The sequence below is a fragment of the Phyllobates terribilis genome, unplaced genomic scaffold (genome assembly GCF_046119375.1).
Source record: "Phyllobates terribilis strain yellow unplaced genomic scaffold, ASM4611937v1 Scaffold_4__5_contigs__length_816908805, whole genome shotgun sequence".
NCBI lineage: Eukaryota > Metazoa > Chordata > Amphibia > Anura > Dendrobatidae > Phyllobates > Phyllobates terribilis.
This window is the reverse complement of record NW_027362764.1, coordinates 380,360,844-380,374,494: the sequence shown is the minus strand read 5'-3', so window position 1 is coordinate 380,374,494 and position 13,651 is coordinate 380,360,844. Positions and strand designations below refer to the sequence as shown.

The 13,651-nt window shown below is 41.4% G+C and overlaps 1 protein-coding gene across 3 annotated transcripts in view; it reads right to left on the bottom strand.

Moving 5' to 3' along the window:
* Positions 1 to 13,651, bottom strand: part of TMEM245 (transmembrane protein 245) — a 134,706-nt gene that overhangs the window by 106,293 nt on the left and 14,762 nt on the right. For all 3 annotated transcript variants that reach the window (XR_012320093.1, XM_073678486.1, XM_073678487.1), the window contains exons 4-5: positions 5,898 to 6,011; positions 4,516 to 4,707 (exon numbers count right to left, since the gene is read on the bottom strand). Coding sequence is in view for 2 of the 3 variants with exons in the window: in XM_073678486.1 (XP_073534587.1) it covers positions 4,516 to 4,707; positions 5,898 to 6,011 (306 nt within the window). In the remaining variant the exon portion in view is untranslated. The remainder of the gene's footprint in view (positions 1 to 4,515; positions 4,708 to 5,897; positions 6,012 to 13,651) is intronic.

Here is a 13,651-nt window from a genome sequence, read left to right as displayed (position 1 = left end):
TTCACATCTTTTGTCAAGGAATACGTTTCTTCCTAGGTAGCAGAGAATAATTCTGTGCACTTAAAAAGAATTGAACTTTTTATTGTTGGACAGATTTTAGCAAGAGGACAGAAAAGGAGAGAATAGACCAACTGTCATAAGATCATTCAAGATAGTGATGATGCTGATCTTTTGGTCTTTGATGTACACCAATGCTTATGCCACTTTTGTAAATATTCTTGTAGTTGGTAAAATCCCTAATGGTAGCATACTGAACTGGAAATAAAAGTGTACCTGAAAGCTGATACACGCTGCCCAATCCATGAGCATGTAGGCAGAGATCTGTCAATCCAGAGCAGCGGGCCAAGCAGAATCCGCTAGAGACCGCTCCTGTCCGACTAGTCTCCAGTACTGCTCCGTCCACAGCGGCTTTTAAAATATATTTTTCTCTTAAACGCCGCAGCGTTTTAGTGTTAAACACACCTGCATGAGGTCATACAGACAGTGCCTGAAACATGCTGCCTGTGGACGTCAGGTTCACTTTAAGCCTTTTCTTTGTAAGAAATGGTAAATTGCACTTTCTTTACTTCTGAAAGGGATATGACGGTAGACATCTTCAAGCTAGTTTGAGGCCATAAAAAAAAGTCTTTGCCAACCAAATGAATCATGGATTTTATAGACTCCACCTTACATACAGGTGCAGTAGTTTCAGATTTATAATTCTGTAAGCTCATTAAAAAAAAAGGCAAGAGCCAATATCATTTTCTATTTCTGCATGGTGCCCCCCATTAGGAAAGGATTTTCAATGAAGAAGAAGTGGACTTTACAGTATCCAAAAAATTATCTGCAATAGGCCCAGTAACGCATACATAGGAACTGCCGGTTCCAAAAGCATCAGAAACATTTTCAGTCGAGTCAAGTGAGGAAGAATAGGGCACTTGGTGTCATGAAGCATCTTCCTCTCACAACACAGACTTTCTGTCAGCAACCTAAACAGAATAACACCTTATAACACAAAGTGAAGTGAACAATCTTCTTAGTCATTTTGGATGTGCCCAAGGGTAAGGTTGAGCTCTTGTATTCCAGGCTACAGCTGTAGAATCTCCTAGCGGGCGAAGTTCAGATTTATTTGTTAAGCAGCAGTGATAAAGATCTTGTCCAATACTTCTTCATGAAGAGCGATGTTGTTGCAGGTAACAACATCAATAGTTTAATGGAATCTCTGAAGATAAGTCATAATCAAGAGGAGTGGAGGCCCTTCATCAATTCGTCCAAAACAAGCCTAAAAGCCATCTTGCTGCATAATGGCAATGCGCTACCTTTAATTCCAGTTGGTTATGCAGTCCATAGGAAAGCAATCTATGACAACATGTAATAGTTGTTGAGGTGCCTGAACTATGAACAACATTTGTGGCCCCTCTGTGGTGACTTAAAGGTGGTTGCCCTCTTACTTGGTCTCCAGAGTGGATACACAAAGTACTATTGCTTTCTGTGTGACTGGGATAGTTGTGCAAAAGAATATCACTACAATAAAAAAAGACTTTACACACACAAACCACAGGTTCTTCTAAGGAGACCTCCAGATACACAGTGCTATCAATAATCCCTTTGTAAGTATAATGGCCGGCTCAATTTGGATACTACTATAGGCATCTAATACTTAGGTCCCAATTACACTATATTTACTTGAACTACTTTGGCACTTTATAATATGAATATATTCTCTAATTATTTTCGTACTTGATATTTATCTATGATACTTGGCTTTGTATTCTGTATACTGTGCACAATATTAATTAAGAGCATTTTTTGTGGGAATAGTGCAATTTGTTCTGATGTCCTAGTTTATATGGGCCTGGAGTCATATTAAAATTTTTGCAGTTATATTAATTAGGGATAACATTATATGTGACTGAATTGATTTGGAGGGGTCTCCTTTAGTGTTTTTAGGTCTCTGCTTTTACTTATCTTTTATTGTATTTTCATGAATTATATTCTTAAATTGGTGAAATAAAAGAATGATTTTATTAGATTTTATTGTATATCTTTCTTAAACCAGGTTTATAACTGTGGTTTGTGTGTGTAAAGATTCTATGGCGGAGGAATATTTATTGACCTTTTTTGATATAAAATAAAAAAAGACTGGCCTCTCAGACATTCACTTCAGCCATGGAGTAAAAATGCCCTGCATCCAGCATTTGCTGACCCACAGAAGACTTTGTTATCACCATTGCATATCAAGTTGGGCCTAATAAAGAACTCTGTAAAGGCAATGGATAAAAATGCAAAAGCATTGAAGTATCTGATTAATACATTTCCAAGGTTGAGTGAAGCAAAGGTAAAGGAAGGAGTCTTTATTTGACCTCAGATTTGTAAGCTTCTTCAAGATGAAGAGTTCTTCCGTTTGTTGCAGGGAAAAGGCTGCATGGGTAGCATTCACATTTGTGGTAACTGATTTTTTGGGAAGCTCAAAAGCAGACAACTATGAAGAGTTGGTGGAAAATCTCCTCAAAACATATAAGGATCTTGGCCAAACTTTCTGCTGTATGGAACACACATATGAAAAAACAACAATTAGAATAGCTCAAGATAACTAATAACAAGTGTTTTCTCCAAATTCACTATAAGATGCCACGTTAAATGACTACCGCAGTCTCAGTTATACAACTCCTTCATGACAAGTGTCTTCTGTCCTTAGAATGCCCATTGGCTGTTATTACCTACTGTAAATGTGATGAATAGCCAACTGAAAGCATAGTTCTCAAGTTCAAAGTTAAACATTGGCTTCACTATGTGGATGTGGCAGAAATAGAAAGTCATCACTGGCTGCAACCAGATTCCTGAGGAGGCAAGTAGTCAAAAGTTCCTGAGTAACTGTTAAAGATCTCTGCAGCAAGATTTGGTGGCAGCAGGTGCGGAAGAGTCAGTTTGTTTGCACAGATTGCACAATACTAAAAGTTGTAAGTCTCCATGTTCAAACTCCAAGACATACACCTCTACTGAGCAAAAGTACAAGCAACTTGGCTCCATTATGTCAAAAGCATAAAAATAAGACATCGAAGTTTTGAGATTCTATTCTCTAAAGGGATGAAACAAAACTAGATCTTTTCACATTGATGGATCGGCAGTATGTCTGGAGGAGGGAGAATGAAGGATACGCTTAAGAGAAAACCATGCCTACAGTGAAGCATGGTGGTAGCTCAGAGCTGCTCTTCATACTTTGGAGTTGTAAACCTTGAGCTTGTAGAAGTCATGATGAAATCAATCAAATATCAGAAAATAGGAGAAAATGTCATGCCTTCTTTGAGGAAGCAGGAGCTTGGACATTATTGGAGCCAACAATTGGACAGTGAAAATCTTTGATAGGATTTGAAAAACTGCAGTTGCAGCATGAAAATGAAATAATATTAGTGAATGCTGAATTTGGAGAAATTATTTGTTACATTAGTTGTGATACATAAATTGTTCTTCTTTGATCGGTTTATTAAAAACAGCGCAAAGTTGGTTAATTTTGCTAATAAATAGTGATGAGCGAGTATGTTCTGTTAACCCTTTCGCCGAGTATGCTCGGGAGAGCACCCAGTAGTTACAGCTGCTCGGTGTTATGTTTGAATCGCTCCCGTGTGCATGATTTGCGACTGTTTGACAACTTTAATACATGTGAGGAATGTGTAAGAAATAGACATTCCTTACATGTACTAAATCTGTCAAACAGTTGCAAATCATGCACACGGGAGCGATTCAACCATATCACCAAGCAGCTGTAAATACTCGGTGCTCGCCCGAGCATACTCGGCGAAAGGGTTAACAGAACATACTCGCTCATCACTACTAATAAACCTAATGTGCATTGAATTTTAAATCATTTTGTTTGCAAGTGTATGGTTAGTGTTACTTTAACTGCAGCAATGAAATCTCATTATACATACAGAAAGTTTCAATCACATTATGTGACCAACATAGGTGCAGTTCTCATTATTTGCTTTTGTAACTTCATAAGTACATGAAAAATCACCTTCCTTTATACCATTAGGTAAAGAAAACATGCAATTGTATTTTCCTGCTAAACCAGCATTAGACTATTTCTGCATACTGAATTAGAAAGCATTCTAGACCTCTGAAGAAAGAAGTAAAGAAGTGTAAAGTGGGTCATACAGACATGGATGGGTAATGAAGGTTGTCATTCTGAACACCACAAGCTTAGAGTGAAAAATCGCTGATTGATCTGTGCTTCAGCCTTGATATGTAACCCGAGTTGGGGTGTCAAGACATATTTTTTTGGGTCTTTCCAAAGGTGTTAAGTGTGCACAAGTTCAGAAAAGATTTTTTCCCCATGCTGCCCAAGATACATTTATTCTAATATCTCTTCTGACAGAGTCTAAATAACAGTACACCAGATGAGAGAAACAATGATCTACCTATAGCACCAGGTCCCAATATCAGCCCAGTAAGGGAGTTCTACTGGCCCTTCATTCACTTTATAAAACATAGGTGTAAGAGCATGGCTCCTGATGAACTTTATGCCATAGCGCTTACCAGCAATAGGCACTGGAAGGAGCTGTACGATCCACAGATGAAGCCATAGCTGGACAATGACTATGGCCCATACAAGTAAAACAAAATAGATGTCGCTGGTTTTCTTTTTTTTAAGAAACGCTCCAATATCACTTCTTTGCCTTCCTAATGAAAATGAACTGGGTGTGGTCGGTGTTTCATCTGTAACAGACTCTTTTGAAAAATAAAAGAAACAAATTAATGACATAAATCACAGGATAATTATTAACGCACAAGCACCAAGTCTTCCGTCTACAGGTCACATGCAGTCTGACCACTAGCTATGAATCATCTCCACCTCTGTTTAGTGAATTTAGTGGTTGTTCCAAAGAAAACTATTTCTAACATGTCCTTCATATAAACTATTAAGTGGATTTAGTTGCTGGGACATGCTCCAGTCTCTACCCTATAAAAAGGAAGGTTGCCATGGAAACAGTAGGCATCACAAATAATATTTCAAGATCCACCAAGTATGAAGACCCAAAGATACAGGGAATGATGACATATCAACTTTTGATTGGCTGCATCAGTCACTTGTGCTGAAACATCATCTTTTATTTTTTTAATCACAAAAATACTGTACAAGTTTAATATCGTCAAATTTTTTTTTTCCCACAATTTCATTGCACTTGTTATTTTTTCTCCTCATTTTCCAGTACACTATGTGGTAAAATGAACGGTGTCATTCAAAAGTACAACTCGTTCTGGAAAAAACAAGCGCTAATATGTCGATAAAAAAAAAAAGTTAGTAGTCTACACCGCCTATAGAGGCAACCAATAGACCCCCACCTGTTATAAAGAGTACCCTGACCTAGGATTTAAGAACATATAGGTGCTAGCCTTAAAACAACGGTTATGCGTAATTAGTAAAGAAAAAATAAATGCTGCACTCACCGTTCTTTAAAACTTTTTTCAGTATTTATTTCAGTCTTTACTGTTTTAAAGAACAGTGAGTGTAGCCTTTATTTTTTCTTTACTAAATACGCTAATATGTCGATGTGGACAGAAAAATAAAAAAGTTATGGCAAAAAACAGAAATTGGCCACGTCGGGAAGAAGTGCAAGAAATTTCAAAGTTTGAGATTGCAATCTTTTCAAAATTTGTCAAATTTTAGATATTTTCATAAAAAAAAAATCACATCAAATTGACTTATATTTACCTCTAAAATAAAGTACAATGTGTCACAGAAAAAAACAAATCTCAGAATCACTGGGATATGTAGAAGCATTCCAAAGTTAATAGCACATAAAGTGATGCATGTCAGATTTGAAAAATTGTCCTGATCAGGAAGGTGAAAACTGGGTTAATACTTTCCAAACATGATATTTTTAGAAAGTTTCTGATCTTACAAAATACTTAGTCACCTGGAGATCGTCTTGTGGTCAGTTCTTCCTGGTATTCCTCATAACCTGTGATGGATATTGCCATGGCAATAGTTGATGCCGCAATGGTTATCACTTGGCCAGGAAGTACCGTGGCTACAAATGAAAAGTTAAAAAAATAAAGTAAAATGTAACTGTCTCAAACCCAGTATTCTAATGTCTAAAAATGAAAAATATCCATGGCATATGTAGTATAATCACGTCATATTCCTAGTAATTACTGACAAACATGTATGCATATAATCCCAACTTTAAATGCCTACTATGGAAAGAAGATACGGACTAGATCATTGAATATTAAAGCCCAGAATAGTTCTCCAATGATACCAGTATCGATATTCTCGATGCAATACTGACTGGAGTGCAGCAGTCCTTTTAGAATACGGGTCCATATACAAGGACCACCTGGCATCACGATAGGACTGCCGATCAGTAAAACTTTAAAGGTCCGTGGTCGTTTAAGTGATTATTTACACAGGCACACCAAAGCAAATGATGTGCATTGAGCATATTACAGTCCTGCTCCTCATTATTGGCACCCATGAATTATGTGGAATATCTCCTGAAAAAAATGAATCAGTTTTTTTGTGTAGATCACCCGTGTTAAATACAAAAGAGTAAATGATAAACAATAATTTAAAGCTAAAAACAATGGGAGGGAAAAGTAGACAAACCTAAAGCTTGCTGTGTCACTGGTATTGGCACCCTTTACATTAATTTAGTATGGAAACACATTTTGACTCATCTGTGGTAAATCACAAAAGAGATTCACCTGTGACTAACCCCTTTATGATGTGATCAGTAATAGTAAAATGCACTGCACTGACCCGGGCCTATTGGACCAGGTACGTACTATTACGCATTATGTGATCGCACACGCACACAAGCGGTGCGGGGTGATCGCCGCCGGGTGTCAGCTGATTGTTACAGCTGACACCCGATGCTATGTGCCAGTAGCGGTCCTTCACCGCTCCCAGCACATTAATACACGAAATGCTGCGATCAATGTCGATCGGAGGATTCCGGGAGCAAAGGGAGGTAAGCGCTGCTTACTTACCTCTTCTCCAGCGTCCCACGCTGTCTGTGCCGGGTCCCAGTGGTTGGCATGGTGACCCGATGTCACCAGACAGCAGGAAGTTAGCTAGATCATGCTCAGTGCGTGGTCTAACTTGTGTGTGCAGGGCTGAAGCCTGCATAGCATAGAGATGCTGCAGCTGCATCGCTATGCAAGAAATCTGGGTTAAAAAAGTGAAAGTCCCATAGTGGGACAAAGTGTAAAAGAAAAAAAAAAAAAAAAGATTCAGAAAGTGAAAAAATAAATAAATTGTAAATATTTTAAAAATAAATAAATAAAATAATCCAAAAAAATTAAAAATATACTGTACCCATAAAAACATTCTGAAAAAAATAAAAAAATAAATAAAAGTACACATATTTGGTATCGCCACGTCCGGAACGACCTGACCTATAAAACTGTCCCACTAGTTAACCCCTTTAGAGAACACGGTAAAAAAAAAAAAAAACGAAGCAAAAACCGATGCTTAATCATCATACTGCCAAACAAAAAATGGAATAAAACGCAATCAAAAAGACGAACTTCAATAAAAATGGTACCACTGAAAACGTCATGTTTGCGGCAAAAAACAAGCCGCCATACAGCTCCATCAGCCGAAAAAAAAAAAAAAAAAAAGTTATAGCTCTCAGAATAAAGGGATACAAAAAAAAATATTTTTTCTATAAAATAGCTTTTATTGTGTAAAAGCGCCAAAACATAAAAAAAGATATAAATGTGGTACCGCTGTAAATATACTGACTCAAAGAATAAAGCTACCTTTATCAATTTTACCACACGCAAAACGGCATAAAAAAATTAAAAAAAAAACAATTCCTGAATTGTCGGCTTTTGTTTATTCTGCCTCCCAAAAATCGGTATAGAAAGCGATCAAAAAATGTCACGTGCCTGAAAATGGTACCAATAAAAATGTCAACTTGTCCTGCAAATAATAAGCCGTCACATGACTCTGTCGGCCAAAATATGGAAAAATTATAGCTCTCAAAATATGGCAAAGCAAAAACTAGTCTTTGCAAAAAAATGGTTTTTTTAGAGTGTGACAGCTGCCAATCATAAAAACCCGATATGAATCTGGTATTGCTGTAATCGCACCGACCCGAAGAATAAAGTCGTCTAATCACTTATATCACACGAGGAAAGGCGTAAAAAATAAACTTTAGGGTAAGGGCTGTGGTGGGGTTAGGGTGGTGTTAGAGTTGTGCTAGGGTTAAGGTTAGGATTGTGCTAGGGTTAAGGTTAGGATTGTGCTAGGGTTAGGGTTGGGCTAGAGTTAGGCAATGGTTGGAGTTGGGCTTTTTTCAAAAGTAAAGAAAAAAAAATTACGACGATATGGCGACTAGTGTTGAGCGCAAGTGCTCACTACTTGAGTTTGCATCGGGCGCTCAGGTATGCACCAAGTATTGCGGGTGCTCGAGTCTCCGCCCCATATGTTTTGCAGCTGTTACACAGCCAAAAAAACCTTGCGGGGATTGCCTTCCATGCACGAGTGATCCCCTCATGTTTTTTTTGGGGTGTCTAATAACCGTGGAACATGCGGGGTGGGGACTCGAGCCTGTCACTTGAGCACCCGCGATACTTTGTGCATATCCGAGTACCCGATGCAAACTCAAGTAGCAAGCACTTGCGCACAAGACTAATGACAACTTATTCAATATGATGACCTAATGTTATCAAATTCTGTGTCGTACCTCTGGGTTCAAAATGTTCACTATACCCCTTGATAAAATCCTTGAGGGGTGTAGTTTCCAAAATGTGGAAACCGTGGGGTGGTTTCCGCTGTTTAGGCACATCAGGGGTAGTGTTGAGCGATACCTTCCGATATCAGGAAATATCGTATCGGATTGGATCGGGCCGATACCCAAAAAGTATCGGATATCGCCGATTCCGATACCGGAAACCAATGCAAGTCAATGGGACACAAATATCGGAATGAAAATAAACCCTTTCTTTCCTTGTAGGTTAATTCTACATGAAGGAAAACAACTAAGAATAATGTAGAATGACATGAAAAGCCGGCAATTCATCAGCGGCATACACCGGTACCCGACAATTTACAACAGAAAGAATAGAGCTTCACACATAGATTAGATAGATAGAAACATGTCAGTCACATATATATGAAGTACAGTGACAGTGTTGCTTACTGTACTTGTCATTTAGTGTAAAGGATTTATTAAAAAAAATATTAGTGTTTTCGTGCACCGTCTCTTTAAAAAAGCCGGCCGGCAATTCAGCAGCGGTACCCGACAATTTATAACAGACAGAATAGAGCTTCACACATAGATTAGATAGATAGAAACATGTCAGTCACATATATATGAAGTACAGTGACAGTGTTGATTACTGTACTTGTCATTTAGTGTTAAAATAAAGGATTTATTTAAAAAAAAATTGGCGTGGGGTTCCCCTTAATTTTAGGCTCTAGCGGAGGTTAAGCAGACAGCTGGGGCAAATGTTTGAAGCCAGGGAAGGGGGTAATACCCACGGAGCTTCCCAGACTACTAATATCAGCCCCCAGCTGAATACCTAGCCTTTACTAGCTATTAAAATGGGGGAACCCCCCCCAAAAAAATAACGTGGGGTCCCCCCTAATTTAATAGCTAGCACAGGCTAGGCAGACAGCTGGGGGCTGATATTAATAGCCCAGGAAGGGTGCCATGAATATTGGCCCCCTCCCAGGCTAGAAACACCAGCAGTCAGCCGCCCCAGAAATGGCGCATCCATAGGATGCGCCAATTCTGGCACTTAGCCTCGCTCTTCCACGCTGCCCTGGTGCGGTGGCAGGGGGTAATAGGGTTGGGGTTGATGTCAGCTTATAATGCCAGCTGACATCAAGCCCAGGTTAGTAATGGAGAGGCGTCTATAAGACACCCCCATTACTAACCCCATAGTCAAAGTTAAAAGAAAACACAAACACCCAGAATAAAGTCCTTTAATTGAAATAAAGACACAATTCTTTATTGTTCTAAATTAAACCATACTTACCATCACGCCCATTCCAGCTGAAGCCAACGATCTCCTGCAATAAAAGTAAAATAATAAAGCAACCTCATCCTTACCTTTCCATGGTTCCCACGACAGCTTCAGCTCTGCTACATTGAGATGACAGGCTGGACCGCAGCAGAACGCTGCCATCCAGCCTGTCATCCCGCAGACACTGAGAAGCGCAGGCATGCTTGCGCTCCTCAGTGTCTCTCTGTGACGTCATCCAGATGAGCCGAGTTCATGTCCAATGAACTCAGCTCACCTCATGCACGTCACTGACAGCGTGGGAAAATTCTCCTGCACTCAGCGCTTCAGCGTGAGAATTCTCCCACGCTGTCAGTGACATACATGAGGTGAGGTCATGTCCAATGAACTCAGCTCACCTCATGCACGTCACTGACAGCGTGGGAAAATTCTCACGCTGAAGTGCTGAGTGCAGGAGAATTTTCCCACGCTGTCAGTGACGTACATGAGGTGAGCTGAGTTCATTGGACATGACCTCGGCTCATCTGGATGCCGTCACAGCCAGACACTGAGGAGTGGAAGTATGCCTGCGCTTCTCAGTGTCTGCGGGATGACAGGATGGATGGCAGCGTTCTGCTGCGGTCCAGCCTGTCATCTCGATGTAGCAGAGCTGAAGCGGTCGTGGGAGCCATGGAAAGGTAAGGATGATGTGGCTTTATTATTTTACTTTTATTGCAGGAGATCGTTGGCTTCAGCTGGAATGGGCGTGATGGTAAGTATGGTTTAATTTAGAACAATAAAGAATTGTGTGTTTATTTCAATTAAAGGACTTTTTTCTGGGTGTTTGTGTATTTTTTTAAATACTTTACTAGAAATTCATGGTGGTCATGTCTAATATTGGCGTGACCCCATGAATTTCGGGCTTAGGGCCAGCTGATAATGCCAAGCTGGCCTTAACCCCTTTATTACCCAGTGAGCCACCGCACCAGGGCCCTGGATGAGTTGGGTACAGCGCCAGAAGATGGCGCTTCTATGAACGCGCCATTTTCTGGGGCGGCTGCGGACTGCAATTTGCAGCGGGGGTGGCCCAGAAAGCTTGGGTCTCCCTGCGCTGCGGATTCCAGCCCCCAGCTGCCTAGTTGTATCTGGCTGGGCACAAAAATAGGGCGAAGCCCCACGCATTTTTTTTTTTAATTATTTCATGAAATTCATGGAATAATTAAGAAAAAAAGGGCTTCCCTATATTGTTGTGTCTGGCCAGGTACAAATAGGCAGCTGGTGGTTGGGGGCAGCCTGTTCCTGCCTGCTGTACCTGGCTGGACACAAATATAGGGCGAAGCCCCACGTCAATTTTTTTTAAAATAAATCCTTTATTTTAACACTAAATGACATTTGAGGAGTTAATAAAGATGCAGTCCCTAAATTATTATTTATTTTTTAATTAATTTTTCCCAAAACTTTTGACGTGGGCTTCGCCATATTTTTGTATGCCAGCCAGGTACAGCATCCAGCTTCTATGAACGCGCCATTTTCCGGGGCGGCCGCGGACTGCAATTTTCAGCGGGGGGGGAGGGGGGGGCAGAAAGCTTGGGCCTCCCTGCGCTGCAGATTCCATCCCCCAGCTGCCTAGTTGTACCTGGCTGGACACAAAAATAGGGAGAAGCCCCACGTCAATTTTTTTTAAATCATTTCAGGAAATTCATGAAATAATTAAAAAAAATTGACGTGGGGCTTCGCCCTATATTTGTGTCCAGTCAGGTACAGCAGGCAGGAACGGGCTGCCCCCAACCACCAGCTGCCTATTTGTACCTAGCCGGACACAACAATATAGGGAAGCCCTTTTTTTCTTAATTATTCCATGAATTTCATGAATTTAAAAAAAAAAACGTGGAGCTTCTCCCTATTTTTGTGTCCAGCCAGGTACAACTAGGCAGCTGGGGGATGGAATCTGCAGCGCAGGGAGGCCCAAGCTTTCTGCCCCCCGCTGAAAATTGCAGTCCGCAGCCGCCCCGGAAAATGGCGCGTTCATAGAAGCTGGATGCTGTACCTGGCTGGCATACAAAAATATGGCGAAGCCCACGTCAAAAGTTTTGGGAAAAATTAATTAAAAAATAAATAATAATTTAGGGACTGCATCTTTATTAACTCCTCAAATGTCATTTAGTGTTAAAATAATGGATTTATTTAAAAAAAAAATGGCGTGGGATCCCCCATAATTTTAGTCTCTAGCGGAGGTTAAGCAGACGGCTGGGGCAGATGTTTGAAGCCTGGGAAGGGGGTAAAACCCACGGAGCTTCCCAGGCTACTAATATCAGCCCCCAGCTGAATACCTAGCCTTTACTAGCTATTAAAATGGGGGACGCCCCCCAAAAAAATGACGTGGGGTCCCCCCTATTTTAATAGCTAGCAAAGGCTAGGCAGACAGCTGGGGGCTGATATTAATAGCCCAGGAAGGGTGCCATGAATATTGGCCCCCTCCCAGGCTAGAAACACCAGTCGTCAGCCGCCTCAGAAATGGCGCATCCATAGGATGCGCCAACTCTGGCACTTAGCCTCGCTCTTCCACGCTGCCCTGGTGCGGTGGCAGGGGGTAATAGTGGTGGGGTTCATGTCAGCACCAGCTGCCATGAAGCCCAGGTTAGTAATGATGGGCGTCTATAAGACACCCCCATTACTAACCTACAAAGTGTTAAAAAGAAAAAACACACTACACCCAGAAAAAAATAATTTATTTGAAATAAAACACACAATTTTATTTAATTCTTAGTTTACTAAAAATAATAGTTACCTGTCCACGTTCCTGCGCTGATCTCCCATGCACAGCTGTCACATCTGGAGATGGTGACAGCTGTGCATGGCTGCTGTAAGCTCACGCTGCCGGGAACACGTCCGCTCCCGGCAGCGGGAGCCACTGACTGAGGTCACCGGAGTGCATTCAGGCAGCGCAGCTCCGGAGACCTCCTTTACGGCACTGCTGTACCGTGGGAATTTCTCACGATACAGCAGGGCCGTAAAGGAGCTAACCGGAGCAGCGCTGCCTGAACTCCGGTGAACCCTTACGGCCCCGTCATTCTAGCGGCGGCAGCGGTTCAGAGCGGTCTCATTCTATGTGGCTGCTCTGAACTGGAGATCTTCGTGGGACACTCGTGGACTGCTACGGAGGGGTAAGGATAAGGTTGTGGTTTATTATTTTATATTTTATTACAGGAGATCGATGGCTTCGGGGAATTAGGTGTCTTGGTGAGTATAGGTGTAGTTTTTTATTTTTTACTTTATTTTAGGTGGCGATCGGCGGGGACAGGTAATGTATGAACTAATTTCTTTTAGGTAACCACTGGCCACCAATGACATGTATTTAACATTTATTGGGGACACAGTAGGGCAATTTAAATAGCAGGATCAGTCTGATGGGAACTACTGCTCCCATCGAGCTGATCCTGCTGGCACGAGTGGACCGGGGACAGACATAGGCCGATGGGAGTAGTAGTGTCACATCGGCCTATGTCTGCCTGCACGCACACACCCGCACACACACCGCACACACACCGCGCACACCCGCACACATCGCACAGACACCGCGCACACCCGCACAAACATCGCGCACACACACCCCGCACACACACTAATCATGACGGTCTGATCGTCTGGGAGGTGAGGCTGACCTGTGCGGCCGTGGGAAAGTTCATGTGAGTTCATGCAGTCAAGCATGAACTCA